This window comes from Triturus cristatus, chromosome 4_1 (assembly GCF_964204655.1).
Source record: "Triturus cristatus chromosome 4_1, aTriCri1.1, whole genome shotgun sequence".
Classification (NCBI taxonomy): domain Eukaryota; kingdom Metazoa; phylum Chordata; class Amphibia; order Caudata; family Salamandridae; genus Triturus; species Triturus cristatus.
In genome coordinates this window covers 305,681,580-305,708,362 of record NC_140585.1, presented here as the reverse complement: position 1 = coordinate 305,708,362, position 26,783 = coordinate 305,681,580, and the positions used below count along the sequence as shown (strand labels likewise).

At 47.6% G+C, this 26,783-nt stretch overlaps 1 protein-coding gene across 1 annotated transcript in view; it reads left to right on the top strand.

Annotated features, from left to right (window-relative positions):
• The window catches only part of CACNA1C (calcium voltage-gated channel subunit alpha1 C), a 2,189,932-nt gene that overhangs the window by 1,919,830 nt on the left and 243,319 nt on the right, over positions 1–26,783 (top strand). The window contains exons 35-37 of the mRNA XM_085652198.1: positions 1,331–1,422; positions 3,263–3,428; positions 19,258–19,385. Coding sequence (XP_085508324.1) covers positions 1,331–1,422; positions 3,263–3,428; positions 19,258–19,385 — 386 coding nt within the window. The remainder of the gene's footprint in view (positions 1–1,330; positions 1,423–3,262; positions 3,429–19,257; positions 19,386–26,783) is intronic.

Here is a 26,783-nt window from a genome sequence, read left to right as displayed (position 1 = left end):
GGCAGTAGGCCTGTTCCAAATGTCTTATGCATTTTGTAGGATAATAGGTAAACTGTGTGATATAGTTGGTAATTGGTGGTAGTAAGAGAGATGAGTCCCATACCGTAATAGCCAAGTAGTTGTTGGCATATTTGGACTGTTCTGGATGTTTGTAAGGAGTTTTGTCTTGGTGTGTTCGAGTGGACAGTGATGTTAGGAGCATGGTGCATTGCAGTAGAGCTCCTGGTATTCCTACAGCAAGCATGCCATCCTTTGTATGAAAGACCACAAACCCCCGGCCTCTCCGTGACCTCAGAACACCCCCTCTTTCCTTTTCCAACCAAGTATGATGAAGCCACATCCCAGACACAGCACTGCATCATGACTCTGTAATCGGAACACTTTACAGGCCACTTTTTGCCATCAGGTTTACTAAAGGCAGTTGGTGTGGTGCCGGAATATAGTAGTCAGACACTAATTTAACTAAATTTAGGACACAAAATTTATGTCAGACAATATTTTGACTAAGCTATTTTGAGCTAGAGCCAGGCAGCTATAAAATCATATATATCCCGAGATATCCGGAGAGATTATACTTTTACAATTGCCTCTCCTTTTTACAGCCCAAGTGTTTGTTGCTTTAAGAAGGTGTTTCCGCCATTGATCCATAGAGGCCCGATTCATGCCAGGTTTGAGGATATCGATATTGGATACATGTATACACAATGATTGTAAATGTGAATCATTTACATAGTTAGCAGTTACCCTGTCTGGGTTCTGCCCTTGTGGGCCAACTTCGTTCACCATTCCATAATAGCGTTAGTTACCATAGCCATTAGAAAATGCTACAAATACAGTCACAGACATCTATCCAGCTAACATTTACCAAATGAATAGCGCTATACTCTTCCATGCGCCTCAATTTAAGCAAAAAGACACAATGATGCCAGTTTTCAGCCTTGCATCAAAACTGACGTAAATGTCGAACACAACATAAAAGTTCAATTTGAGGTGAAGTTCACATCTATCAATATTAGTATCTCATTTTGTTCCATTTAAATGTGTCTTCATTGGTTCGTGGGTAGAGGCTATAACGAGATGAACATATATTACTGTTATTATTGTCATCGATGTGTTAGATAAGCATAGTGGTATTAAGTTCACTGTGGTCTTTGTGACACAAGGCACGTCCTTGCATCTGCTCTGTCGGCCATCTTGTTCATGGGAGAGCAACTGTAGGGCAGGCTTGCATGCTACAAGACATTTTTCATACCATCTAAGTTCATTTGGACATAAACCAAGAGGATACAGTGCAAGTTCTTTAATCACAAATCTTGTGTTTTCTGATAAGGTTTTTGGCAAAATCGCCCTAAACGACACAACAGACATCAACAGAAACAACAACTTTCAAACCTTCCCCCAGGCCGTGCTGCTGCTCTTCAGGTAAGGTGACACACCAGGCAGCCTGCACTATGTGAATGCGGATGTGTTTTCTGATGCATAGAATTATGATGCATGATACCCAGGTGTATGAATACTTATCAGTTATCAATCGTGGGGAAGCAAAATTACAGACTTGGGGCCGGATTGAACATTTTTTTCACACAACGCTGCAAGAAAACTTGCGGCACTGCACTGCATGAAGGGCAAATAGCAGTAATGCGCCATATCTATCAACATACAGCGATTATCTGTTCTCTGCTTGCACTAGTGCACAATCTGCAGCCTAGCGCCAACGTAGGCACCCTTGCGCCATGGAGCAATGGTGCCTGTGTTACAGTCAGGCTTGTTTTTGTGCAGGAAGAATCTGCTTCCTGCAAAAAACAATACTTAGAGCCATTTTCTCTTTCTAAGTGCACTGCATAGTGCAGCACACTTAGGAAGAGAAAACAATGAGGAGAATAAAGATGTTTCTCCCCGTTGTGCTTCTTCTGGTGGGAAGTATAATTCTGACACGTTGCCAGGACTACCAGTGTAGGAAAATCTGGGAATGTTTAAGAATACATGGGTGGATGCGTAGGAACACCCACGTCCACCCATGTAACGCCCCCACTATGCAGAGAAATGCAAGGCGGCCTTGCGTGGCTTGGTAAATCTCATTCTAGGTTTTGCATCGCCATGTGTCCTCTTACTTAGGCACACGAGTGACGCAAAACCTTAATAAATCTGGGCCTTGATTTGTATTACTTCTTAATCACCCTAATAGTTAAGAGAAGCATTTGTATCTGGTACGAACACACAGTGCTCTTCATTATCCAAAATGTTATCCTCACTGCCTCAAAGATCTCTGCATTAAAGGAATGTGGTGGGTTTCAAAGGAATGAGGGGTGTGAGCCTCACACATGCTTCTGCAGAGATAAACACTGCAGACAAATAACTACTGTGGAGGGATTCCCCACACAAGCTCAGTGGACAGTATTGAAAGATCCAATGGATAGAACCATTGAGAGCACTGGCAGTTTCAGAGAGATAGAGGAGAGGTGTGGAGAATTGAGTAAGAGGGAAATAAAGAAACTATCACTCCTTGTGAGGTCTCAAGAGGAGAACCTGCATATTGCTACTGTTATGTGTCTTTATATATGTCTGTATAGCATTGAATTAACTGTTACCCGAAAGGAACCCCCTAAGTACCTTGAACATCATACTGTGTGGTGTAGAAGCCTTTCTTTCGTAGTTTCAGCATTTTAGGCTGGGCAGAGAATGCTAGATAGTAATTCTTTCAGTACAGCCTTCTGCAGTTGCAAACAAACAAAACAGTCTCAGCATGGGAGACGGGATGGCGAAATGTGTTAAAGACTGGCTGAATGATAGGCATTGGAGTGCTGATCCGTTGTGTATACTCGAAGAGACACCACACATAACCGGACAGAGTATGGTATACTGATATGAGGATCATGACACAGGGTGAAATGAGGCATAGGTTTAAAAAGTAGAAGAATCAATCAATGAATTGGATACCCCAGCTGTCGACAGCAAAATCATGTATCCAAGCCACGGGGACCCTGCATGGAGAGAGAGTAAGAGAGGGAGATGTTTCAAGGCATAAAACATGAGAAGAGTTGTAGGACTGTTATAATGGATCATCTCAAAGTGTGTAAACGGTGTGACAAGCTATGGTAAGAAAGCAAAACAAGTTATGCAGTGCATAGCGAGGGTTATAACCACTGGAAAAATACAGATTCTATAAGAGCTATATACATCACCAGTGACATATAGTCAAGAATACATCAGGCATCCTTTGGATAGGTTGTTTACTTTCTTCCCATCTCCTTTTTTTCTCCAGGTGTGCCACTGGTGAGGCGTGGCAGGAGATCATGCTCGCTTGTCTTCCGAACAAGAAGTGCGCCCCAGAGTCCGAACCCACCAATTCCACGGAAGGGGAGAATGCCTGTGGGAGCAGCTTTGCTGTGTTTTACTTCATCAGCTTCTACATGCTGTGTGCCTTCTTGGTGAGTCGCAGCCTCTGTGCAAAGAATCTGAGGGCCACCAGTTTCATTACTTGCTCGCTTTTTCAGCAATCATGTTCCAGGTCACCGGTCAACATGCTCATAACTGATGGTGTAGTATTGTCCAGCGAGGAAGAAACACTCATTATACTGAAGTAACGATAATATTAAGTACAACACTAACCAAGGAAAGATGATTAAAATAACTGGGGGAAGTGGAAAACAGAGTAAACGTGAAGAGCAATAAGAATCATATCAGTCACAAAACGTGACTAATAGGAAATCTTTGTTTTATGGAGCAACTAAGGATGAACGTGGCATTTTAACTGACGGTGAATTGTGTAGATTCCTCAAGGTCTCTGTGCTGCAACCCCTAACACAAAAGGCGTACATTTTGCTTTTTATTATAACCCATTTAACCGAGCTGATGGTCTATGTCATTTGGGTCTATCTGATTAGCCGTATTGCCAAATCCTCGGCCAAGGGCAATTGCATTTGCTAGCTTTTTTTTTTTTACCCCATGCAGAAACCTCTTCTGCTACACATCCACTAGTCTTGGAGGTCTCCCCTTCCCGTTCCCTCCATGGATACAAACTTACACCTTCACTTTATTGGAAAACATTTATATATATCCTTGCCCTGGAACACCCACTTCCCCCCTCACGTTCTAATGTGCGGCGGTAAATTGTTGTGCATGTTTAAATTCACATCTCCAGCACATTTCTCAGCACATAACATTTCTGCAGAAATGAGATTAGAGTGTTAAATTTCAGCTGTGAGAAAAACAGCAGCTCCTTTTGCCCCGTCATCCGTTTTACTCTTACGCCTGTGTCTGAGCTCTTGAATCTGCAGAGAAAATCGCCACTATCACTGTGCCACCCTCCCACTCTACAGGTTCCCAAGGCTTGTGGAGAGTGTGAGGGCAGTTCTGACTCACGTGCCCGTAAACACAGGAGAGAGGATGTGGTCTGACGGCTAGACTGCCGACTTTGGAGCTGAGAAACCAAGGTTCGAGCCTCGGGGTCGACTCCACATCCTGTGATTCTCGGCAAATTACTTAATCTCCACGTAAAATGAATGTGTCCTGGTGCTCATGTAAAGCGGTCGAGTTCGTGCTATATAAATCTGCAACAAAAAAACACCATGCTGCAGACCCAGTAATGAATTCCCCATTGCATTCCATACAGTGTAACACCCTCCTAATCAGCATCAGCCTTTGTTCGTATGGAACCTCACGATACTCTTTCATCCCCCATGTCAAGAAGACTGGGCTAACACTTGATGGGCCTAGGAGGAAACACCCCATTTCTGTCATTCATCCAACATACTTATTAGATTTCATTCTGCACCAGGCTCCTTGTTACCTTTGCAGCTCCTGAAGCCATCTTTGTGCTTTCAGCATGCCTAGCTGTGAAATGTCACATGCACGGACAACCCATTTTGGCACTGGTATCTGTTTCCCACTGAAAGGGGAGCTCCCTGGCTCAATATCCCTTTTGTTAGCAGGATGCCCTGCCAGCCCGACCACATTGAACATTGATTCCCACAGAAGCATAACTAATCACTATAGACAAAAGGACCTATCAAATTTCACCAACTTGTAGGATGACTCACAATTTTCTCCAACATTCCACGTCAGAACATTGCAGTTGGATTCTTTGTTTTACAATCCAAATCCTATATATTTCTATTAAGTCATGGAGGCTCCTGAGGGTCATATAACAGCAAAAGTAGTATGTGTCTTAGTGACAAGCTTCAATGAAAGCTATCTCTTCGGATGTAACTGAGATGAGCAAGAGGGATGGATGTGGAAGCAAGATGGCGGCCGAGTGAGTCGGCCGTAGGTGGCTCCCAAGGTGACGATATTTTCTTTAAAAATCAGGAGATGAAGGGCTAGAATGACGAGTCCCCAAGTGGCAATCAGATGTGCTGAACCTAGTTGGGCCTTACCTGGACTGCAGTGCTGGGTCGCGGTGTTGGTGGAGCTGACCTGCTGCAGAGGCTTTGAACGGGAGCTGATCCTCACTTCAAAGCGGAGCAGTGTGGCGGATCCCTGATCGGCTCCTCGATCATCATGGTGCCAAGGACAGGCGCGAGAGGCAGAGGCACTACACTTCATGCTGGCCCTCAGGAATCTCCGCAGAGAAGTGCGGTAGAGTCGGAGGTGGCACCTGCTAAAGTACAGACGGGACACAGGCAAAAGACCTGGGCAGAAAATCTCCCTGACGGATAGGGGAGGGGCGCTGGCGCGCAGCCCCAGCCACTTCAGACTGCCATTACAGTGATCGAGATGTTGAGGGGAGCAGGGAGTAGCTCCTCAGCACAGGAAGTGGAACAGCGGAGTGAGCGGACTGAGACTGCACCAAGCAAGCGGTCAGTGTACTATACAGTCCGGTAAGTCACTAATGGGTCAGGGGGAGCTGGGGGGACCTTTGGAGGACGAGACATTTAGTGTGCACAGTGCAGGGTTGCTGGAAGCTGAGTCCCAGGAGTATCTCATGGATAAGCAAACACAGCGAGAAGGGGGAGAAGACCGAGCCCAGGAAACAGTGCTGGCAGCACCTAATGAAGAGGTCCCGGATAAGCCAGATAACCGTGGCAAAAGGCTAGATACAGGGACATCTGGCCACACCAAGCCATGCCAGGTGGAAACAATTCAACCGGCTCACCAACTTGAAAAAGATAACTTAATCAAGAAGGGGAAGAACTTGGGTGCAAAAAAAAGGTCTCAACAAGGGATTGAATGACCTATCTGGGGTAGCTGAGTGGAACCCTCCTATACAGGAGCTACGGGCAAAGCAAAAACCTAGGGGAATCTCCAGGAACCGCAGGGCCTCACACGCTTGTAGTGAAAGGGAAATGGATTCGGAGGCTAATGACTTTTTCTCACTGTCAGATGCCACCTGATCAGAAGCAGGGTCAGACACTGGGTCCAACTCAGAATTAAGCGAGGCTGATAGTGTACCTGGCACTAGCGGCAAGGATTCTATCGCCACAGCACGGAAGACGCACACCAGAGTGGGCAGAATTGACAACCAGATTATTCCCTTGGTGACCAATTGGTCGGGGACATCAACAAGACCCCCAGCGAGGAACCACCCTCAATACCCCCAACATTGGAATCCATTCTGTAGTGTGTAGTAGCTCATCGGGAAGAAGCCCATCTGGAAAGTAGACGCTCACAGACCGCCACTCGCAAGCATCAAGGGGCAGTAAGGAAAGTCGCAAAAACTTTTAATGCTATTAGCAACCGGATGATGGATCTAGAGTCAAGAACAGCCTCTTTGGAGATGGACATAGCAGGCTCGAAGGGTCAAGTAGAAGCCTATGAAGCACAATTTATGGACATCCAGTGGAAGCTAGAAGAGAATGAAAATCGTCAGAGACAAAACAATTTGCGATTTTTGGGTATCCCGGAAGGAAAGGAGGGGTTGGATGCCCGAATGCACATGGTTCAGCTACTACAGAACTCCTTCCCAGAACTGGAAGGCTGGAACTGGTCTCAGGAAATTCAAACGGCACATCGATTTCCGTTTACTCTCCGACAGCCAGTTCGTCCAGACGCCAAGCCACGGGCATTTCTGGTCTACTTTGGATACTACCTGCTGAGACAAAATGTGTTTGAAAAGGCAAGACCCGAAGCACAGCGCTCTGCGGACGGGTTTTCGTTCTTTTCTAGACTGGATTTCTGCCACATGATAGTGGAAAGTCACTGGCGTCTGCACCAAATGATCAAACTCTTTCAGGAGAAAGGTGAACAGGCCTTTCTTTTAAATCCGACCCGACTGAAAGTGATCTGGAATGATCAGACCAGATTCTTCACGTCAGAGATTAAAGCAAAGGAGTTTTTAAATGCAGAGGGAGATGACTTTGCGACTTTGATTATGGCTTAGAGATTTATTTGATTGGTTAGGATAAGTCTTGACTAAACTGGGTTTCTATTGCTCAGCGTAAAGTTGTTTGTTCTCCTCTTTCGTTTTTTTGTTCAAGGTCCCCAGCATGTTTAGATAGGTAATAGAAGATAAAAGTATCAAGAGATAGTAAAGTCACTTGGGGGTATCATAAAGGCACATATATGTATTACAGATGTCACTAATTGGGAGCGCACCACTGTCCATCAACTACAGACCGCGATAGGTCTGTTGCTTCACATAGCAGGGTCGGGGGGGAGTGGGCGAGGGTGCGGGGAACGGGGGAGGGAGGGTGGGGCTGGAGAGGGGGTAAAAAACTCAGAAAAGCAGATTACTGGTGTAACTTAAGGAGGGAGGCAGGAGTCATCATGATTAAATGGTACGATAACCAAACCGGGTACCAAGAAAGCTTTAGGGATGGGTAGGTTGACTATTTGCTCTGTAAATATCAGGGGCTTGAATGATAGGAGTAAGAGAGGTAGGGTAGGTGAGGTATTACGATCACTGGGCGCTGACATCATATGCCAACAAGAAACCCATATCCCTTGGCAAAAGAGAGGGCTCAATATTATCCCAGGGTATACTCAGGTAATTTGCTCATCCCAGTCTACCACGACCAGAAGTGTTGCAATCCACGTTTCTAATCAGATGCCACACATTAAGCGTACATTATCCGATACATGGGGTAGGTGGGCAATCGCCTCAATACCAAGTGGCTTAACACTATGTACGATTTATGGGTCAAATTTAGATGATCCAGTCTCGTTGAAAGAACTAGAACTTGGACTGGCCTCCTGGGCGCCCCCCCCCCCCCTCATTATCTGTGGAGACTTTAATATCCACCTGGATGCAAATGGTACCTCTAGGGAGGTGTACCGGGGGAGGAAGCCACAGGTCTTTAAGGCATTAGAAGCTCTGGTGGACAGTCATGGGCTATTTAATATGTGGCCTCTTAAAAAACCAGGAGACTCAGTCTATGCATATTTCTCTTGTCCACATAGAAAAGACGTCCGGTTCGATTACTTTTATGCCTCCGCCCCTCTTATAGAGGGGGCCAACATCAGGAAACTGCCTAAGCTTCTGTCGGATCATAACCTTCTGATGCTGGAAATCATGGTACAGGGTCATGATCGACCACTTGCAAAATGGACCTTCGATAGGAAACCTTTGGTCACCAAAGGATTCATAGAACACATCAGGGGGTGGACCCAGCAATTCTTTGATATAAATGGGTTTAGCACTTCCAGAGAAATAGTTTGGGATTCGTTTAAAGTGGGGCTATGGGGGAGATAGTCAGCTTCGTTGGGTATCATAGGAAAAGACAGAGAGAGGAAATATATTAACTAACAGAGGAGCTATCCAAGTATGAGGAAGAACATATGGCAGCTATTGCTCAAAAGCAGGTGGAGCGACAAACCCAGCTAGAACTTGAAGTCATAAGAACTAAGGCTAAAATTAACGGGTTTTAGAGTAAAACAGTGGCGGAAACATTCCAAACCTGTGTCAGAGATAATTATGAATATGGAGAGACTACAGGGAAACAATTGGCACTCCGCCTAAAACAAAGGGCAGCGGCAAATAATATATCTGAAAGAGATACGATAGTGATAGATTCCTTACCTTAGAATATCCCCAGACGTCAGGCTGGATCCGGAAAGTTTCGCTTAGCAGTACCCCTGCGCGTCAGTAGGTGGCGTCGTGCAGCTCTGCGTCCGTCTCTGGCATCATAAGCGCCGAGATGACGCCACGGAGAGTATTTAGGCACCACCCATGCACGCTGATGTCAGTTCTTTCTTTTTCCGCACCAGCAAGCGCAGATCCGGATTGAGCACGTAACTTAGTCACTTTTTGACTACTATTTTGAGACTTTTTGTCTCCTCTCTTTCTCCTGGTGCACAAAGGGATGTCCGGCTTTAAGTCCTGTGGGGCCTGCCGCCGGAATATGTAGATGGCGGACCCCCATGATGTTTGCCTCTACTGCCTGGAGACTGCCCACGACTCCCGGGACTGCCGGGATTGTCGAGCCAAGGCCCCCAAGGCCTTGCGGGAGCGGCGTAGGAAGTTGCTGGAGGTCCGACATTCGTCACGCCGCCGCTCCGGGTCCAGGGGCCGTTACCGGGACCGCTTGCGGGACCAGAGCCATCGCTCCTCAGGCTCCAAGTCTTGGCCTTCAGATTCCGGTAAGCGATGCCATAAAAAGAAGTCGAAGAAGCGGAGGTGGACGAGGGGGACAGGGGCTTCACCCCAGTGGCTCCCCTGGAGCCTGGGAGTCCCGCGACCTACCCGCCATACCCGGGTCTGACGGCGGCTCCCGAACAGGTGCAAGAGTTCCTTGCTACCCCCAACGCCACAAGATCCTGCGCCCGTGCTTCCGGCCCCGGCACCACGAGGTGCGGCGTTGCCGGCTCCGGCCCCGACGCCGCCCTCGGCTCCACCCTCGGCGCCACACTGGGTGCCATTTATTCCTCCCTTGCCCCGATTCCAGGACCATTTTGTTCCAGCCTGGGATCCGCATTGGAAGCCGGCGCCGGTCCGACCTCGGCCGGCATCGTTCTCGGCGCCGTTCGTCCCTTCTCCGGCTCCAGCTTTGCCGCCGCGACCGGCCCCCACTACGCCAGAGGCGGACGAAGACTGGGAAGGGTCCGAGGACCCCCTTGCCCAGCAATGTGACTCCGAGCAGGATTGGGTGGACGACTTGGAGGAGGCAGGCAACCTCGATGTCTCCTCTGACCCGGGGTTCGCCTCCCCCCCACCTACGATAGAGGAAGGTGCCTCCTACACGATGGTCCTACGTCGGGCGGCTGAGGCCCTTAATCTTGACCTCTCCACAGTGGCCCTCAAGACCAACCTCCTCACCGAGGTGCTCCAGACGGCGTCTACTTCATCGGAGCCATTGCTTCCCTTCAATGACGCCCTTACCGACGTCCTCTTGGGCACTTGGTCGAGGCCGGCCGCGGGGGCCCCGGTGGATAAAAACGTCACCAGGCATCACCGACAGGCGCCCGGTGACCCCGCCTTCTTGACTACTCACCCTACGCCCGAGAGCCTGGTCATTCAGGCCTCGACGTCGCAGAGTGCTTTTCCTACGGCCCCGACAGATAAGGACTCTAAACGGCTGGACCAGTTTGGGAAGCGGTTGTTCTCTTCGGCCAGCTTAGGGCTACGGTCGGTGAACACCACCTGCTTGTTGGGCCGTTACTCCCACGCGGTGTGGGATGCCGTTGTTCAGGTGTTGCCTCAGTGTCCTGAGGAGGTGCAGTCTGTCCTTTCTCAGGCAATTGCTGAGGGTAAGGATGCGGCTAAGTTCGCCATTCATGTGGGTTGGACACCGCTGACTAATTGGGCAGCGCGATTTCTACAACTGTGGCGTTGTGATGTCACGCCTGGTTGCGTTTGACTGGGTTTTCGCCTGAAGTCCAAAGATCGCTCATGGACATGCCCTTTGATGGCACCCGCCTGTTTGGCGACAAGGCTGACAGTGCCCTGGAGCGCTTTAAGGATTTGCGGGCTACAGCCAAGTCCTTGGGCCCTTCTACCAAGAGTTCAGCCTCTCCTCGTTTTCGTTTCTTTCGTGGTAGAGGCAGTCAGGCGCGACCATCCCCTAAGCCTGGGAGAACCAGCCCCAGCGCGGCCGGGGTCGCCGTTTCTGCAGGGGCGAGTCGGGGAACCAGCATGCGGGTCCGTCCACCTCCACCCCTGCTACTTCTGCCCCCAAACCTTCCTAATCTTAGCTTCGGGGAGCACCCCACGCTGGTGGGTGGCAGGATCCGGCGCCACCACCTCCCTCACTGGCGCGAGATTACATCAGACAGATGCAGATAATCTGCCATGGTTACGCCCTTCCCTTTCAGTCCTCCCCTCCTGCCATGCCTCCTCGGTGCCACCGCATGTTGGGGGATCACTTGGCTCTTCTCCGACAGGAAGTCACGGCCCTCTTAGCCAAGGGGGCCATCGACTGCGTTCCTGGGCCGGAAGTAGGGAGTGGTTGTTATTCCCACTACTTTCTGGTCCCCAAGAAGGACAAAGGGGGTCTGCGTCCTATCTTGGACATCCGGGACGTCAATCGCTTCCTGCGGAAGGAGAAGTTCAAAATGCTGACTCTGGCTCAGGTCTTGGCTGCCCTCGACCCTGGAGACTGGATGGTAGCGTTGGACTTGCAGGACGCATAATTTCACATTCCCGTTCTGCCGACCCACCGGCGTTACCTGCGGTTCATGGTGGGCCAGGAGCATTTTCAGTTTGCCGTGCTCCCCTTCGGCCTTACCAGTTCCCATCGGGTGTTCACGAAAGTGATGGCGATGATGGCAGCTTATCTGCGCAGGTCGGGGGTGTCAGTCTTCCCCTACCTCGACGACTGGTTGTTGAAGGCAGGCTCGCTCCAGGCAGTTGTCCACCACCTTCAGACTACGGCCGACCTCCTGCATTTGCTGGGGTTCTCCATCAACATGCCGAAGTCGCACCTGAGTTCCTCTCAGAGGCTCCCCTTCATCTGGGCGGTTCTGGATTCAACGCTGTTTCGGGTTTATCCTCCCAAGCAGCGAGTCCGGGATATTCAGGCTATGATTCCGACCTTTCAGCCTCTGTCCCAGGTTTCAGTCAGGATAACCCTCCGGCTCCTGGGCCTGATGGCCTCCTGCATTCTGCTAGTGCCACATGCCAGATGGCATATGCGGGCTCTGCAGTCGGACCTGAAGTTCCAGTGGGTGCAGCATCAGGGCAACCTGTCCGATCATGTCCAGATCTCGGAGGGCACTGCACGACAATTGCAGTGGTGGCTCACGAATCGCGATTGGGTCAATGGCAGATCCCTCTCCCTTTCCCAACCGAAGCACACAGTGGTGACGGATGCGTCCCTCCTGGGATGGGGTGGCCACTTGGGAGAGGCGGAGATCAGAGGACTCTGGTCTCCGGCCGAGTCCTGGCTCCATATCAATCTGTTGGAGCTTCGGGCGATCCGACTGGCACTGAAGGCATTCCTTTCCTCTGTCTGGGGAAGTGTGGTGCAGGTGTTCACGGACAACACCACCGCCATGTGGTATTGCAACAAACAGGGTGGGGTTCTGGACCCTATGTCAGGAGGCTCTGCGCCTCTGGACATGGCTGGAACATTAGGGCATTACCTTGGTGGTTCAACACCTGGCAGGTTCTCTGAACGCCAGGGCGGAGACGAACTCAGCCGCCGGTGCTTGATGGATCACGAATGGCATCTGCACTCGGACGTGGCACAAGGTCTCTTTCAGCAGCTGGGAGAGACTTGGTTAGATCTATTCGCTACTGCAGAGAACGTGCAATGTCATCAGTTCTGTGCGTTGGAATTTCCAAGGCGGCACTCGCTCGGCGATGCTTTTCGTCGTGAGTGGAGTTGCGGTCAGTTGTACGCCTTTCCGCCTATACCACTTCTGCCCAGAGTATTGAAGAAGATTTGGCGCGACCGGGCCCAAGTCATCCTTGTGGCCCTAGATTGGGCACAAAGATACTGTTATCCCGAGCTACTCAGCATGGCGATCGATCCCCCGATCCGTCTGATTCTTCGGGAGGATCTTCTGTCGCAGCAGCAGGGGACGGTCCTCCACCCGAACCTGTCTAGCCTCCACCTCCATGCGTGGAGATTGAGTGGCGACAGTAGACAGCTTTCGATCTTCCTCCCGAAGTCTGTGATGTCATCTTGGCAGACAGGCGTCCCTCCACTAAAACGGTACACGCCTGTCATGGAACAAATTTGTGGCATGGTGTACAGCGAAGGCTGTGGATCCCCTTTCTGCCCCTCTTTCGGAAGTTCTTCTGTTCCTGCTTTCCTTGGCCAGCCAGGGCTCTGCTCCGGGCACTCTTAAAGGTTATCTTTCTGCCATCTCCCCCTTTCTCGGCTTCCTGATCAGCCTTCTCTTTTTAAGTCTCCGGTTTTAACCGTTTCCTTAAAGGCATTACGCACACGTTTCCTCCCACGCCGTTCATCATGCCTCAATGGGACTTGAATCTGTTTTGACCTATCTGATGTGCGCACCTTTCGAGCCCCTTCATACCTGTCCTCTGTGTCTTCTCACTCTCAAGACGGCTTTCCTGGTAGCTATCACCTCTGCCACAAGAGTGAGTGAGCTCTAGGCTCTTTCTTCCAAACCTCCTTTCCTTTCTGTTCATCCGGACAAAGTGGTTTTTAAGGACTCGTCCTTCTTTCTTGCCAAAGGTTGTCATGCCCTTCCACATCGGGCAGACCATCACTTTGCCCACCTTCTTTCCATCCTTCAAGGGAGGAGGAGAGGCTCCATCGTCTGGACCCAAAACATGCGCTTGCGTTCTACCTGCAGCCTACACAGCGGTTCCGGGTGGATGACCAGCTCTTTGTTGGCCACATGGGCGACAAAAAAGGTCGGGCCATGCACAAACGAATCATCTCGTGGTGGGTTGTTCTACGCATCAAAGCATGTTACTCCTTGGCTAAGAAGGAGCCTCCTGTGGGACTGTGTGCCCATTCTACCAGGGCAACTGCAGCCACTATTGCCTTGGGACGCGGCGTTCCCTTGCAGGACATTTGTTAGGCAGCTACGTGGGCCTCGCTGCACACGTTTACCAAGCATTACTGCCTTGACAGTCAAGTCCGGAGAGACGGCTTCTTTGGCCGTTCTGTTCTCTGTGACTTTCTGGTGTAATTTGTACGCAGACCCACCACCGGGGTTGGTATTGCTGGGGTATCTATTCTAAGGAAGGAATCTATCACTAACATGTCTCTTTCAGATGCACAAGTTACTACTTGTGTAACAATATTTCTGTAAGAGACATTAGTTAGTGATAGATTCCTTACCGCCCACCCATCCTCCCCGTTCTGCGAACTGGTTACTAGGGTTAAGGTCATCCCTCTTGGGGTCCTAGTTTTCTGCACTAATGGTCAGTATCTTGCATGGCTCTGCGTTCCTGGCGCAGAAAGTCATGTACAGAACTGACGTCAGCATGCATGAGTGGCGCCTAAGTACTCTCAGTGGCGTCATCTCAGCGCTTACGATGCCAGTGACAGATGCGGAGCCGCACGACGCCACCTACTGACGTGTAGGGGTACTGCTAAGCGAAACTTTCCAGATCCAGCCTGACGCCTGGGGATATTCTAAGGTAAGGAATCTATCACTAACTATTGTCTCTTACAGATATATCGTTACACAAGTAGTAACTTGTGCTTCAAGACTAAAAGGGAAGTATGGGAAAATGGCTACTGAACGCCAAGATATTCTAAAAATATTTGTAGATTTCTATGGAGATCTGTATAGGTCCAGGGACAAAACGCCAATGACAGCATGTACGGGAATTGATGCAATTTCCCCTATGTTAGCCTGGTACCATTGGTGTGAGTCTCCCTTCCATTTTTTCTGATTGCCTCCTCTGTTTTGCAGGTTTAGATGCTTTGGGCACTGTGCCACTGCCATTCAGTGCCACAGTGCAAGTGCTCCCTATGTTAAATTGATGTATTGATTAGTGACTCCATGATTGGGTCATTTTTACTTGTCAGACCCTAGTACAGTGCACCATGTGTGCCCAGGGCTTGTAGATCAAATGCTGCTGGTGGGCTTGCACCACTGGTTGTGCCACCCACAGAAGCAGCTTGTAAAGTGTGTCTCAGGCCTTCCATTGCAGAGCCTATGTGCAGTCTGGTACTGCCATACTGACTGACCAAGTGCACACACTTGCCAGTCCCTAAACCTTCCCTTATCTTCATATCAGATACCCCTATGGTAGGCCCAAGGGCAGGGTGCATTGTAAGTATAAGGTAGGACATGCCCTGGTGTGTGCGGCATGTCCTAATAGTGAATTACAGCCATTTTCATGTTTCACTATTGCAAGGCTAACTGTTCCCCATAGGCTAGAATGGGCAGTTTGATTATTACATCTTATAATCCTAACTGACTCAGGGAACATGGTAGAAATTCGATTTTAGTATGCCTGAACTCAGAATGATGAAATACATCTTTTAGTGAAGTTGGTTTTAACATTCTGTGTTTGAAAATACCACTTTTAGAAAGTAGGTATTTTCTTGCTTAACTGTCCAAGCCTGCCTCTGCTAGGTTGTGTATTGTGTGTCTGGGTCTGTGAGTGACAGGGGCTGGGGATTCCAGGGGAGCAGGTGAGTCAGCACAGGGCTGAATAGGAAGATCTGCATGTAGATGGGTGGGAGGAGTTGCACTTGGGACCTGAATAGGGCTGTGCCTTCCCTCCACAATGCTGGCTCCACCTCCTGTGGTGTGTCTGATGTCTCTGCCCTGCACTCTGAAAGGAAAGAAGGAGTCAGGTAAACAAAGTGCTCCAGGACTGGCCAGAACTGGTTTGGACTAGGCAAAGGCCTCTCTGCCTTCAGAGAACAAAGAGAAAAGTAGTATAAATATGGGGACCCAAACCCCAAGATTTTAGATCTCTTCTGGAGCAACAAGAAGAAACCTCTGCCAAGGAGAAGAACCACAGGAAGCTGTAGGAGTGGACTGCCCCCCTGCCAGTGTGCTGTGTTGGCCTACAGTGGTGTCTTCAGTGCCAAGGAGACGAGAAGGAACTTTGTGTGTACTTGATCATCTTGCAGAATATTTCTCCAAGGGCTTGAACTTGTGCTTGCCTCCTGCTGAAGTCTCAGGGACAACAGACTTCACCACCAGCTCCCCTCTGTATTTCCTTGCTGGGAATTCTATCTGCAGAAGCCTGCGTGCCGCTGGGAGCTCGAAGCGTGCCGCAACGAGAAGAAGCGTGTCACCGCCGCAGCTGTAGTCCTCGCATTGCCGGAGAAGTGTGCTGCTGCCGCATCTCACTGAAGTGTGCCTTCGTCGCAGCTGTCTGCTGTCGCATCACCGGAGAAGCGCGTCGCAACCGTGAGGGTCGCCGTCGCATCATCGGAGAAGCGTGTCGCAGGGCCTGTCGCGGCTCCAAAGTACAGAGTCGCCGCAAGGCTGCCAGGGCGTGTCACATCGTCTCAATGTCATCGCATCAAGGTCGCCATCTTATCGCATCGCACCGGATTGTCGCATCGCATCGAGGCGCCATCTTGCCGCATCGCAACCGGGCTGCAGCACGAGAACCTACGCATCACCTCCTCTCCGGTAAGGATCAAGATGCATTCCCTACTCTGCGCAAGCATTGAGATGCGACGCATCGTCTCCCCCAAAGCAAGGAACCGACGCATCTCCAACACTGCGAGCCTTTTGTTTATTTTGCGTTACGCATCCAGGTACTTTTGTGAGAACTGTGTCACATTTACCAACAACTTGAACTAAGCTAATTCTACCACCTTTAAGTCAATTTTGAGTACAGTATTTTGGATTTTTGTCGTTTGTGGTCTTGTGTTAAGTCTATATAAAGAATACTTATTTTTATAAAACCTGTGTGGTGTCCATCTGTAGTGTTTTCACTGTATTACTGTATGTGTTCACAAATGCTTAGCACACTGCCTCTGAGATAAGCCTGTCTGCTCTTGCCAAGCTACCAAGGGGATGAGCAGGGGTTATCCAGTAGTGTAATCCCCTTTCCCTGACTTAGAAGCAAGGGTCCCTATTTGGTCAAAGGTACCTACCTCTGCCAACTAGAGACCCCCAGTTCTAACACCTTATTATTCAGGAGCTAGAGGAAGACATCTCAATTAATGAGGTTTTCGAGGCACTTCAGGCGATAGCCTCTGGTAAGGCGGCAGGTCTTGACGGGATTCCGATGGAAGTCTACAAGGCTCTACAGACAGAGCTAGCCCCTCTTCAATTAGGCTTGTTTTTGGCCATGCAGCAGAAGAAGATCCCGCCTCAATCTTGGCAGGAGACTAATGTAGTTATCTTCCTGAAGAAGGGAAAAGCGGCAGAGGCTCCAGCTTCATACAGACCCATCTCTCTGATAAACGCAGACGAGAAATTATATTCTAAGATCATTGCTCTCAGATTAGAAAGACTTTTCCCCTCCCTGGTGATCCTATGGCGACATGGCTATATCCCAGAGAGAGGGACTATGGATCATGTCTGACGGGTAATATCATTATTCGATATAGCGGAAGCTTCAGGAGAACAGATGTCCCTAATTCTTCTTGACACACAAAAAGCCTTTGACCAGGTCGAATGGAGTAATTTAAGAACTAACGGATTTGGACCACGTATATTAACTGCCTTAAGAGCAATGTATGTACAATCTTTCGCAAGAATACAATTGATGGGTAGGGAGTCCGAAAGGATCCCGATCGCTCGTGGTACAAGACAAGGCTGCCCCTGCTCTCCAATCCTTTTTGCACTTTATATAGATCCACTAATTAGATCAATGTTACACGATCAGAAAATTTAACCAATAGTGGTTAGGGTATTTAACACCAAAGGGCTAGCTTATGCTGACGATATAGCAGTTGTCACCCCTGACCCATTGGAAGCAATAGAAAGGATCGAAGCCCTAGGATTTGGTAGGCATTTGGGGTACGGCTTAAATACCGATAAAACTAAGATTGTCTGTTCTAAAACCACTCCATGTGAGGACCCACGTAAGACGGAGGCTGCCACATACTTAGGGATAAATATATCTGCGGATGTTGGATCTATATGGGATATTAACTTGGATCCTCTCATAGAGAAGATAAGTGGAGATCTAAAAAATAATGGACAATTTACATCTGTATATTATAGGAAGAGGCAATGTGCTTAAGATGACAATGTTTCCTAAAATCTTTTATCTATTTCGATGTATCCCGCTGGAACCATCAAATGCTTTCTTTAAGAAATTAGACTGGATTTTCTCACAATTTATATGGGGCTATAAGAAGATCATGAGATCGATGAAATTAATGACTTTACTACGAGATCGAGGGAGGCTGGCCGTTCCCAACCTTTTATATTACTACTGGGCTATAACGCTTCAGCAAATGACCATATTGTTTAAACCTAAAATATGGGCAGAAACAACTCCGGGAGGTCAGCAAACGGAAATCCCTCCTTCTATTTTTGAGCCAGCCATAAGTGGTGCAGCACCAGGGGTACTACTGAGGCAGTTGGAGGGTAGTTACTAAAAGAAAACACGTTTCAAACCCCTAAGAGCAGCCTGGAACGTTTGGCATAAGGTGTGTAGGATCCTAGAAATTCCCAAGTTCCAGAGATACCTATTATTATGGCGATCACCAGTCTTTCCGGCCCCACTTTATGACAATACAGGTAAAACCTTGGAACAGGCTGGAATTAATAATTTAGGAGACGTCATCTGGAGAACTTCAGGAACGATACATTGTGGACTCCAGATCACTCTTTAAGTACGTTCAACTTAGGGAGCCAATTAAACCTGTTGTATTGCAGTCCACCAATATGGCTCGAATCCCGTTGTTAGAATGTATTGTGTATAAGCAGCCTTGAATCAAGGATTTATATTCCATGTTGATAAGTGCTAACTCAGATGACGTAGTCAGGACTGAAAGTGTTTGGGCAGACAAGCTGGAGAATCAGGATGTTGACTTAAGTAGATCCTTAATGCTGTCTAAAAAGGTGTTTTTATCCGCCAACTTAAAAGCCCAACATTTTAAAACAGTATTTAGCCTATATTTTATACCGGCATTATTGTTTGTACAGGGGAAAAGGGAAAATGATCATTGCCCAAGGTGTGGACAGGGTCCTGCAGATACGGTCCATATGTTTTCCGATTGCAGCAAACTCCTGGGGGCCCCCTCAGCACAGCACTCTTGCCGGAGAGCTCTTGATTGAGCTCGGAGGGGGCCACTCCATGTTCCTTGCAGGGAGGCCCCCTCAATTTTCATTACGCCAGTGACTCATACCATTTATTTCATACACTTTTTACTAGTAACCCCAAATATGCCTTTGGGGTGCAATAGAATGTGTTTGAGCCAGATGATAACCAAATCAAAAATGTTGCTTAATGTAGTCCTTTATGTCTTTAATATAGTTATGATTGTCTCCACAGAATCTCAAATTTTTTATGACATTTTTTTCTAGATCATTAACCTCTTTGTGGCTGTCATTATGGATAATTTTGACTACCTAACACGAGACTGGTCTATCCTGGGTCCCCATCACCTGGACGAATTCAAGCGTATCTGGGCAGAGTATGATCCAGAAGCCAAGTAAGTGACATGTGTAAGAGAAGCAATGTAAATAGTAGGATCTCACTACCAAGAGTCACGCAGCCAGGAAAACAATTAGTACATTTATATAGAAGTTGTTCAGTAACCAAGCCAAGAGTCTTCCCTCTCCGTGCAACTTTTGTCTATACTCTTTTGAAGTAAGAGCATCTAAAACATCCTACCTTCCACTCAGTAATTTCTTGGCCTCTTGATACCGTCACTGATTGGTTAATTTTTCTGTAAATAAGACACCTTCCACTCATTGGCCTTCGTGTCAGTGGACTCCCAGTTTACATCAAAGTATATATCTATTAAATCCTGGATCTCAGTGCAAAATATTGTGTTCTGCAGCGCCTCTGGGTGAAGATGCCATAAAGGAACCAAGAGGTTTGTCTGCGTAGGAGTGTAATCAACAAGGAATGTTGAGTGATCAGAGAGGAACCTATATTGATAGGCAGCAGCATCCACCTTGTCAGCTAGATCTCTAGTCACTAACACTCAATCTAGTCTGCTGTAAGTGTCATGGGTTAATGAGTGACAGGAATAATCTTGTGCCTCAGGCCGTCTATTCTATCGACCTCTTCCTAGTGGCAATGTCATAGCTGGTTTAGGATATATTAGTATTGGGTGCCTATCCGATACCTACCTATCTACCCAGTACACCATCCACAGTTCAGTTAAAATCACCCCACAAACAATCAGTACATGGACATAGGGCATTATCACCTCCAACATGTTCCAAAAGAAATCATTGTCCTCCACATTTGGCGCATACACATTGACAAAACACACCTTCACCCCGTCCAGCAGCCCCTAAACCAGTATATAGTGGTCCTCAGCATCTGCTTTTGTATAACATGCTTTTGTATAACAGTGTGAAAACTTAACCCCTGGTGCCCCCCATAATGACACTTCCCTGGAATAGGAGGAGAACATGAATGAGTGCACCTGCCCTCTCCATTTTTTATGTACTTCCTGTGCTTCCATGTCCATCTGTGGCAAAGGAGTGGACGCTATATCTTTTAGTGTGATCATTTGGCCCCCTTACATTCCAGATGGTAATACTGATTGTTTCCAGCATGACCAGGAACAACAGATCCTCCTGTCAATAAATGGGGATAATCTGTGTCATCAAAGAGCTCAATTGAGAAGCTGGGGGTGAAATATATGATGACCAGTCACTTTGATCTGCACATAACAATGGCTGCAGTGTAAACATTCGATCGAATGAGAACTTCTCAACTCCCCTAACTCCTCTCCATCTGGCTAAACGCATCCTAACTGAGTCAACCTCATTTATGTTTCGCCATCTGGTTAAGGCCTGAAATGTTAGAACAAAACCGAAAAGGTACAAATAGAACTTCCAGCTGCGCATCTGTAGCGTGCTTCGAAAGAGATCAACTGAGAGCACTGAGATGTAGTATATAGTAGTCCTGTATAACTTTTCATAACTACAATTGCAGCAGGTTAAAGCCCCCAGGGTGTATTCGCTTGTAAATGACTAGCAAGCATCACCCATTGGGAGAAGAAACCCCCGCCCACCTTAACCCAAAGAGAAAGGCCTGCAAAAAAGAAAAGGAAAGTTATTAAGGTGAAGGCTGAAGTCCCCAATCCTAGTCCAGCCATATTTTTTGTCCATTCATACCCTCAGACATTTCTATATTTAAACAGTAAAACCCTGAATGTTGATGTTCAATCAATAACTCACTCGTGTTTGCAGCATGCATAAAAGTCACAATCCACTGCTCTTCAGTAATACAGTACGAGTCAGTGTTGTCGTTAGTCACATTAAGCAGCCCTGCCACAGGCCCTGAGAAAACAGACGCTTGCGGTAGTTCGATCAAGTGCATGTCTATCCCATGGCAAGTCCTGGTTCATCATCCACATCGCCAGATATTTGGGAGGGTTTGGTCGTCTAGCACAGTCTGTCTGATAGGAAGCTATCAAACTCTATCACTTTTTCTTGTCCCAATGCTGTCTACTTCTCCATCCTTATCTTTCCATCATACTGTGTTGTGATCCAGGTGAACAGCAGAGCATTCTCTACTTGAGGCTCCACAGGCAGCCAGTCTGTGAAGATGTCCCGGGTTTCACAGCTGCAGTATTACCCATCTAGAGGCAATCCAAAGCCTCCACTGGGTCCGTGAAACAATACGTTCTCCCATCAAGTCATACCCGCAACTTAGCTGGGAACATCAACATGTACTTAAGTCCCATTACTGACAGCCACTACTTTACAGCAACCAACGATTTGTGAAAGTTTTGCACATTTTCTTTGTAGTCAGGAAAGAATCTTATAATTTGATCCTCATATTTCTGATCACCATTTTACGTGTGTGCAGTAGAATTGTGTTCCTGGTTCTATAGTTCAGGTACATGCAATAATCGTCTGCTGGTAGAATCCCTGAGCAGGCATGGGTGTCAGCATCTATGTACCTGCTCTACAACAAAAAAGGCGGAGAAGTACTCAGGATTAAAAACAAACCTGATCCTATCTTCTAGAAATAGTTCCACAGGTTTTCCATAAGACTTTTCAGGGAAGTCTTCAAACTAAGATTATTTTGATGAGATCTCCCCTCAACATCCTCCATTCTTGCTTCCAAGTGGTGTGGCAAATCTGGCAGCAAGTGGACTGTGATCTTTAACTCGTTCATTTCAGTATAGAGAGCCTGCCTGACTTTTCTGTGGCCAGTGACCTCTCATTAACTTTATGGGGAGCTCTAAGCATGCCTGCCTTTTTCTGTTGTTTTCTGACAGAAAAGTGAGGTGTTTTGTCAAATATAATGTCTTCAATATTTGACAACTGCCCATGATGTGAGAGGAAGGAGGCCAAAACTGACCCTCACGAGGTCTGTACCATCATTGTAGCAACGTTTTGCGATGCACCTTATGTGAAAGGGAGAAGATTCGTCTTCATAGAATTGAAGAGAGACGGCACCAACAAACACTGCCTGAAGGTGGAACCTCAGAGCGAAAGGAAGGTCAATCATTCACTAGGGCTCTTTCTTCACCCTCTAAAAGACGTGGGAGGTCTAAAAAGAGGTTTTCTGGGCGAAAACTACATTAGTCCCGGTCGATGTCAAGAGGATCGACGTCGATACAATGTACGGCTCCGACTTTTTCGCCCTCAAGACTTGGATCGACTTCGAGGAAGAGATGTCATACATCGAAAGGTCAACTACTGTCGATTTGCATGCTGTGGTCGACATCGAGGAGTGCCTCATCGTCAGGAAGGAGTGGCTTGACGTCAAGGAGTGGAACAACTTCCAAACATCGTAGTGAAATGTCTTACGTTGAAGAGTTTCTCAACATCGAGGAGATAACATGAGGCAAGAAAGACTATCAGTATTTGAGAGCGTATTCACCTTCTCCCATTGTGGTGCCATCATCTATGTCTCCTCTTCCTACATCACCTGCTCCACCTCCGTCTCCAGCACCACCTCCAACAGCGGCACAACCTCCACCTCCACAACCATCCTCGCCTCCTCAATCACCCCCAATAACGCATCCTCCAGGGACTTCAGTTCCACCTAGAGACACTAATGCTCTGAGGAATAGATCTTTATTTCGAACGTGCCACTGTTCTCGCCATCATGCCCATCATGGTTCTAGGCACATATCAACATCGCCACGCCGTTCTCATCTACGTCATAGGTCTCACCATACAAGATCTAGATCTCATTGTAGGCATACAGATACTTCTGCCACGTCTACAGGAGGATATTCTCTAACATTATCGAACTCATCGCCGCCTCATATCTCCCCTGTGGATGACCTTACAATCTTCTAAGAGGTCCTGGTATGAGATGTGTCAAACTGAATATACAGGTGTTGATTCCAACATCCTCCATATCGGTCATATTTGAGACACTAAGCCAACGTACAGCTTCCAGACCTTTACTTCCATTGGTCCCTGGCCTCCTAGAATATGCCATGGAGCTGTTTTTGACACCGGCCATAATTAAGCTGGCTCTGTCGAGGCTCCAAAAGAAGTACCGGCCTCCAAATCAAGACACTCTATTCCTCTGCTCCAATCCTCCACCAGACTCTGTGGTAATATTAGCGGCTAGGAAGTTCCACTCCACATCTCCATCGTCATCTGCTCCTCTGGATAAAAAGCGCAGGAAACTGGACTTGGAAGGTCACCACATCTGCAGCATGGCAGCAACATCAATGAAAGCAGCCAGCGCTACAGTTCTTTTGGGCAGATATGACAGAGTCCTCTGGGACTCCATCCAGCATTTCACTAAACATCTTCAAAGAGACAAGAGATAAGACTTTATGAAGACAGTCAACAAGGGAGCAATGGTATCTAATCAAGTGATTAACGCAACGGCGGACTCTTCCCTACTAGCCACACATGGATACTGTCACAGAGTTACCTTAAGGAGGTATGCTTGGCTCCGGTTGGCATACCTCAAGCCGGAGTTGCAACAGTGTATTTAGAACTTGCCATTCTCGGGTCCCACACTCTTTGGAAGTCACGCTGATGATGGAATGGTGAGAATGAAAAGCAAAATGGAGACCCTCAAAGCAGTGGGTCTAGAGAAACCAAAAGAACACAGAAGATAGTTCCGACCCTACCAACAACGATTTTATTCTCAGAGGGTTCAAACCCCTCAGTGGTACACAGGTAGATCTTGGCACCAACACTAAAGATCATACCAGCAATAGCGAGAACAGATGAGGGGACACTCAAACCAACAGCCTGTCCAAGGGGGTAAACTGGCAACAGAATCAAAGCCATGAGTCTTCTCATCCCCCTCTTCCGTTACCCTCTCCGGTAGGAGGCAGCATTTCTCATTATCGAACTGAGTGACAAAACATCACAAAAGACGCCACGATTATAAATATTGTGCAAAACGGATATTGTCTCAGGTTCACCATCCCGCCACTGTCCATTCTTCCACAACTGTCCAATTTCCATCTTACATTGCTACTGTCAGAAGTCAACATCCCACAGACAACACAGAACAGGCATTTAGTCCAGGTACTTCCTGGTGAAAAAGAAAGACAAAGACTAATTCAGGCCCATACTCAATCTGAAAATAGCAAACAAGTGGTTTCGGCAAGAGAAGTTCCGGATGCAGGCATTACATCAAATCTATCCCCAATTACACCAGGGAGATTGCCTACTTTCACATTCCAATTGCCAAAAAAGGTAAAAAAAATGTTGAGGTTTGTTGTGGGACTGGACCATTATCAGTACACAGTACTTCCATTTCGCCTAAAGTCAGCACCCAGAACATTCTCAAAGTGCCTAGCAGTGGTAGTAGCCCATCTAAGAAAGCACCACATCTTTGTCTACGCATATCAAGATGACTCGCTCATAAAGGTGTCTACGTCTGAGGAAGCCCAGCTTCACTTCAAATGGGCCTGCTATCTCCTCCATTGGTTGGGGCTTCATGTCAACAAGTCCATCCCAACTCTGGTTCAGAATTTGCATTACTTGACAGGCAAAAGTGTGTCCTTTGGAGGAGCAACGCTGTCTATACATGCAAAATAGAACCTGGATTTGTTTTGTTCCCCAACCAATCTCTTTCCAGGCAAGCTGTTTCACCTATATGTCCCCTCTCAGACCAGAGTCACAGATGCAAAACTACTAGGATGGGAAGCCCATATGGATCACCTCCAGATTTAAAGTCAGAGAGAGAGATGACTTACCAAAGCAATCTCCTAGAGCTCTATGTAGTTCATCTAGCGCTCAAAGCCTTTCACCCATCATTCACGACAAAGACCGTGCTTTTTCAGACAGACAATATAACCCCAGCTCCTGGACACCCTTGGGGGTGATAAGTTGCGCTTTACAAATCTGAAATTATTGTTATTATTAATACTACCTCAACAAGCGGGGGGAGGCTTGGCCCAAGCGATTTGGAGATGGCTCTTGGCCAGGACCCTTAATATCACGGCAACACACCTCCCAGGTGTCCAAAATGTTCAGGCAGACCCTCACAGAGTGGTTCTTGCAAAGCGAGGTCCAAAATATATTCCAAATGTGGGGCACCCCAACCATTGACTTGTTCGCCATGGCAGAACACAGAAATTGACGCAGCTTCACCTCCAGGTACTACCTTCCAGGGACACAGGGCATGCCCTATGAATCGACTTGTCTGGCAAAATTTCTTTACGCCTTTTCACCAATTCTGCTGATCCGGCTGTCCGAATCAAGCTGTCCCACTTGCGAGGCAAGATGATCCTAATAGCTCCAGAGTGGCCACATCAGTGGTGGTTCACGGACTTTTTTCACTGATCACAGCGTCCACATCTCAACCTACCATGCATACCAGATCTACTACTGAAATATGGAGGCCAGATGTTTCACCCAAATACCTCCTACTTGAATTTGGCTGCATGGCTCCTGAGCTTGTGCAATACGGACATTTGAACCTGCCACAAGACCTCATGGAGATCCTCGTGGAGGCTAATCGACCTTCCACCCTTTATGCACATGCCTTCAAGTGGAGAAGATCTTGCATTTGGTATTCCTCTAAGAATGTGGACCCTACTACGTGCCAAGAAGATGTCATTCTTCCATACATTCTACACTTGGCTAAATCTGGCTTGCAATTCTCTAAAGGTTCACCTGGCAGCACTTACTGCCTACAAGAAATGTCCTTCACAGACCGCAATTTTAAAATCCCGGTGATAAAGGATTTTTTAGAAGGGTTGAAGAAGGTTTTCCCTCCCATTAGGCATCCCTCTCCTCCTTTGGGAACTTAACATAGAGCTTTCACTCCTAATACAGCTTTTCTTGTAGTAAAAACATCAGCTCGCATGGTTAGTGATATCAAAGCACTATGTTCTCATGAACCATCACATTCTTCCACTTCAACAAAGTGGTCATGAGGACTCAACTAAATTCCTACCCTAGGTGATTTCTGACTTCCATGTCAACTAGACCATCTGATTATCAACATTCTTTCTGAATCCTTCAACTCCAGTGGAATGACCTCTTCATTCCCTGGATGTGATGAGCGTTTTGAGATTCACTGTCGATTAAAATACAGGACACCCAGATCAAAGCAATTGTTTATAAACTTTGGTCTGATCAGTACTGGATTAGCCACTTCCAAACAATCCATTTCCAGGTGGATAGTTTCCAGTATCCAGTTGTGCTATCAGAAAAGCTAACAAAACACTATCAGCTAAACCTAAAGCACAATCTACTAGAGGTAAAGCAGCTACTGCTGCTTTAATGAGAAATATGCCTAAAGTGGATATTTGCAAAGCAGCCACATGGAGAACAGTTCACACATTCACCAAGCACTGTCAGCTATAATCTGATGCTAGAGCAGATGCTCAAGGTGGGCAGGCTTACCTCAGAAATCTATTTGCTTAAAAGTTACCTTAGTTGATCCTCTGTCCTCTCCACCACTCTTAGTGGAGATGGGCTTG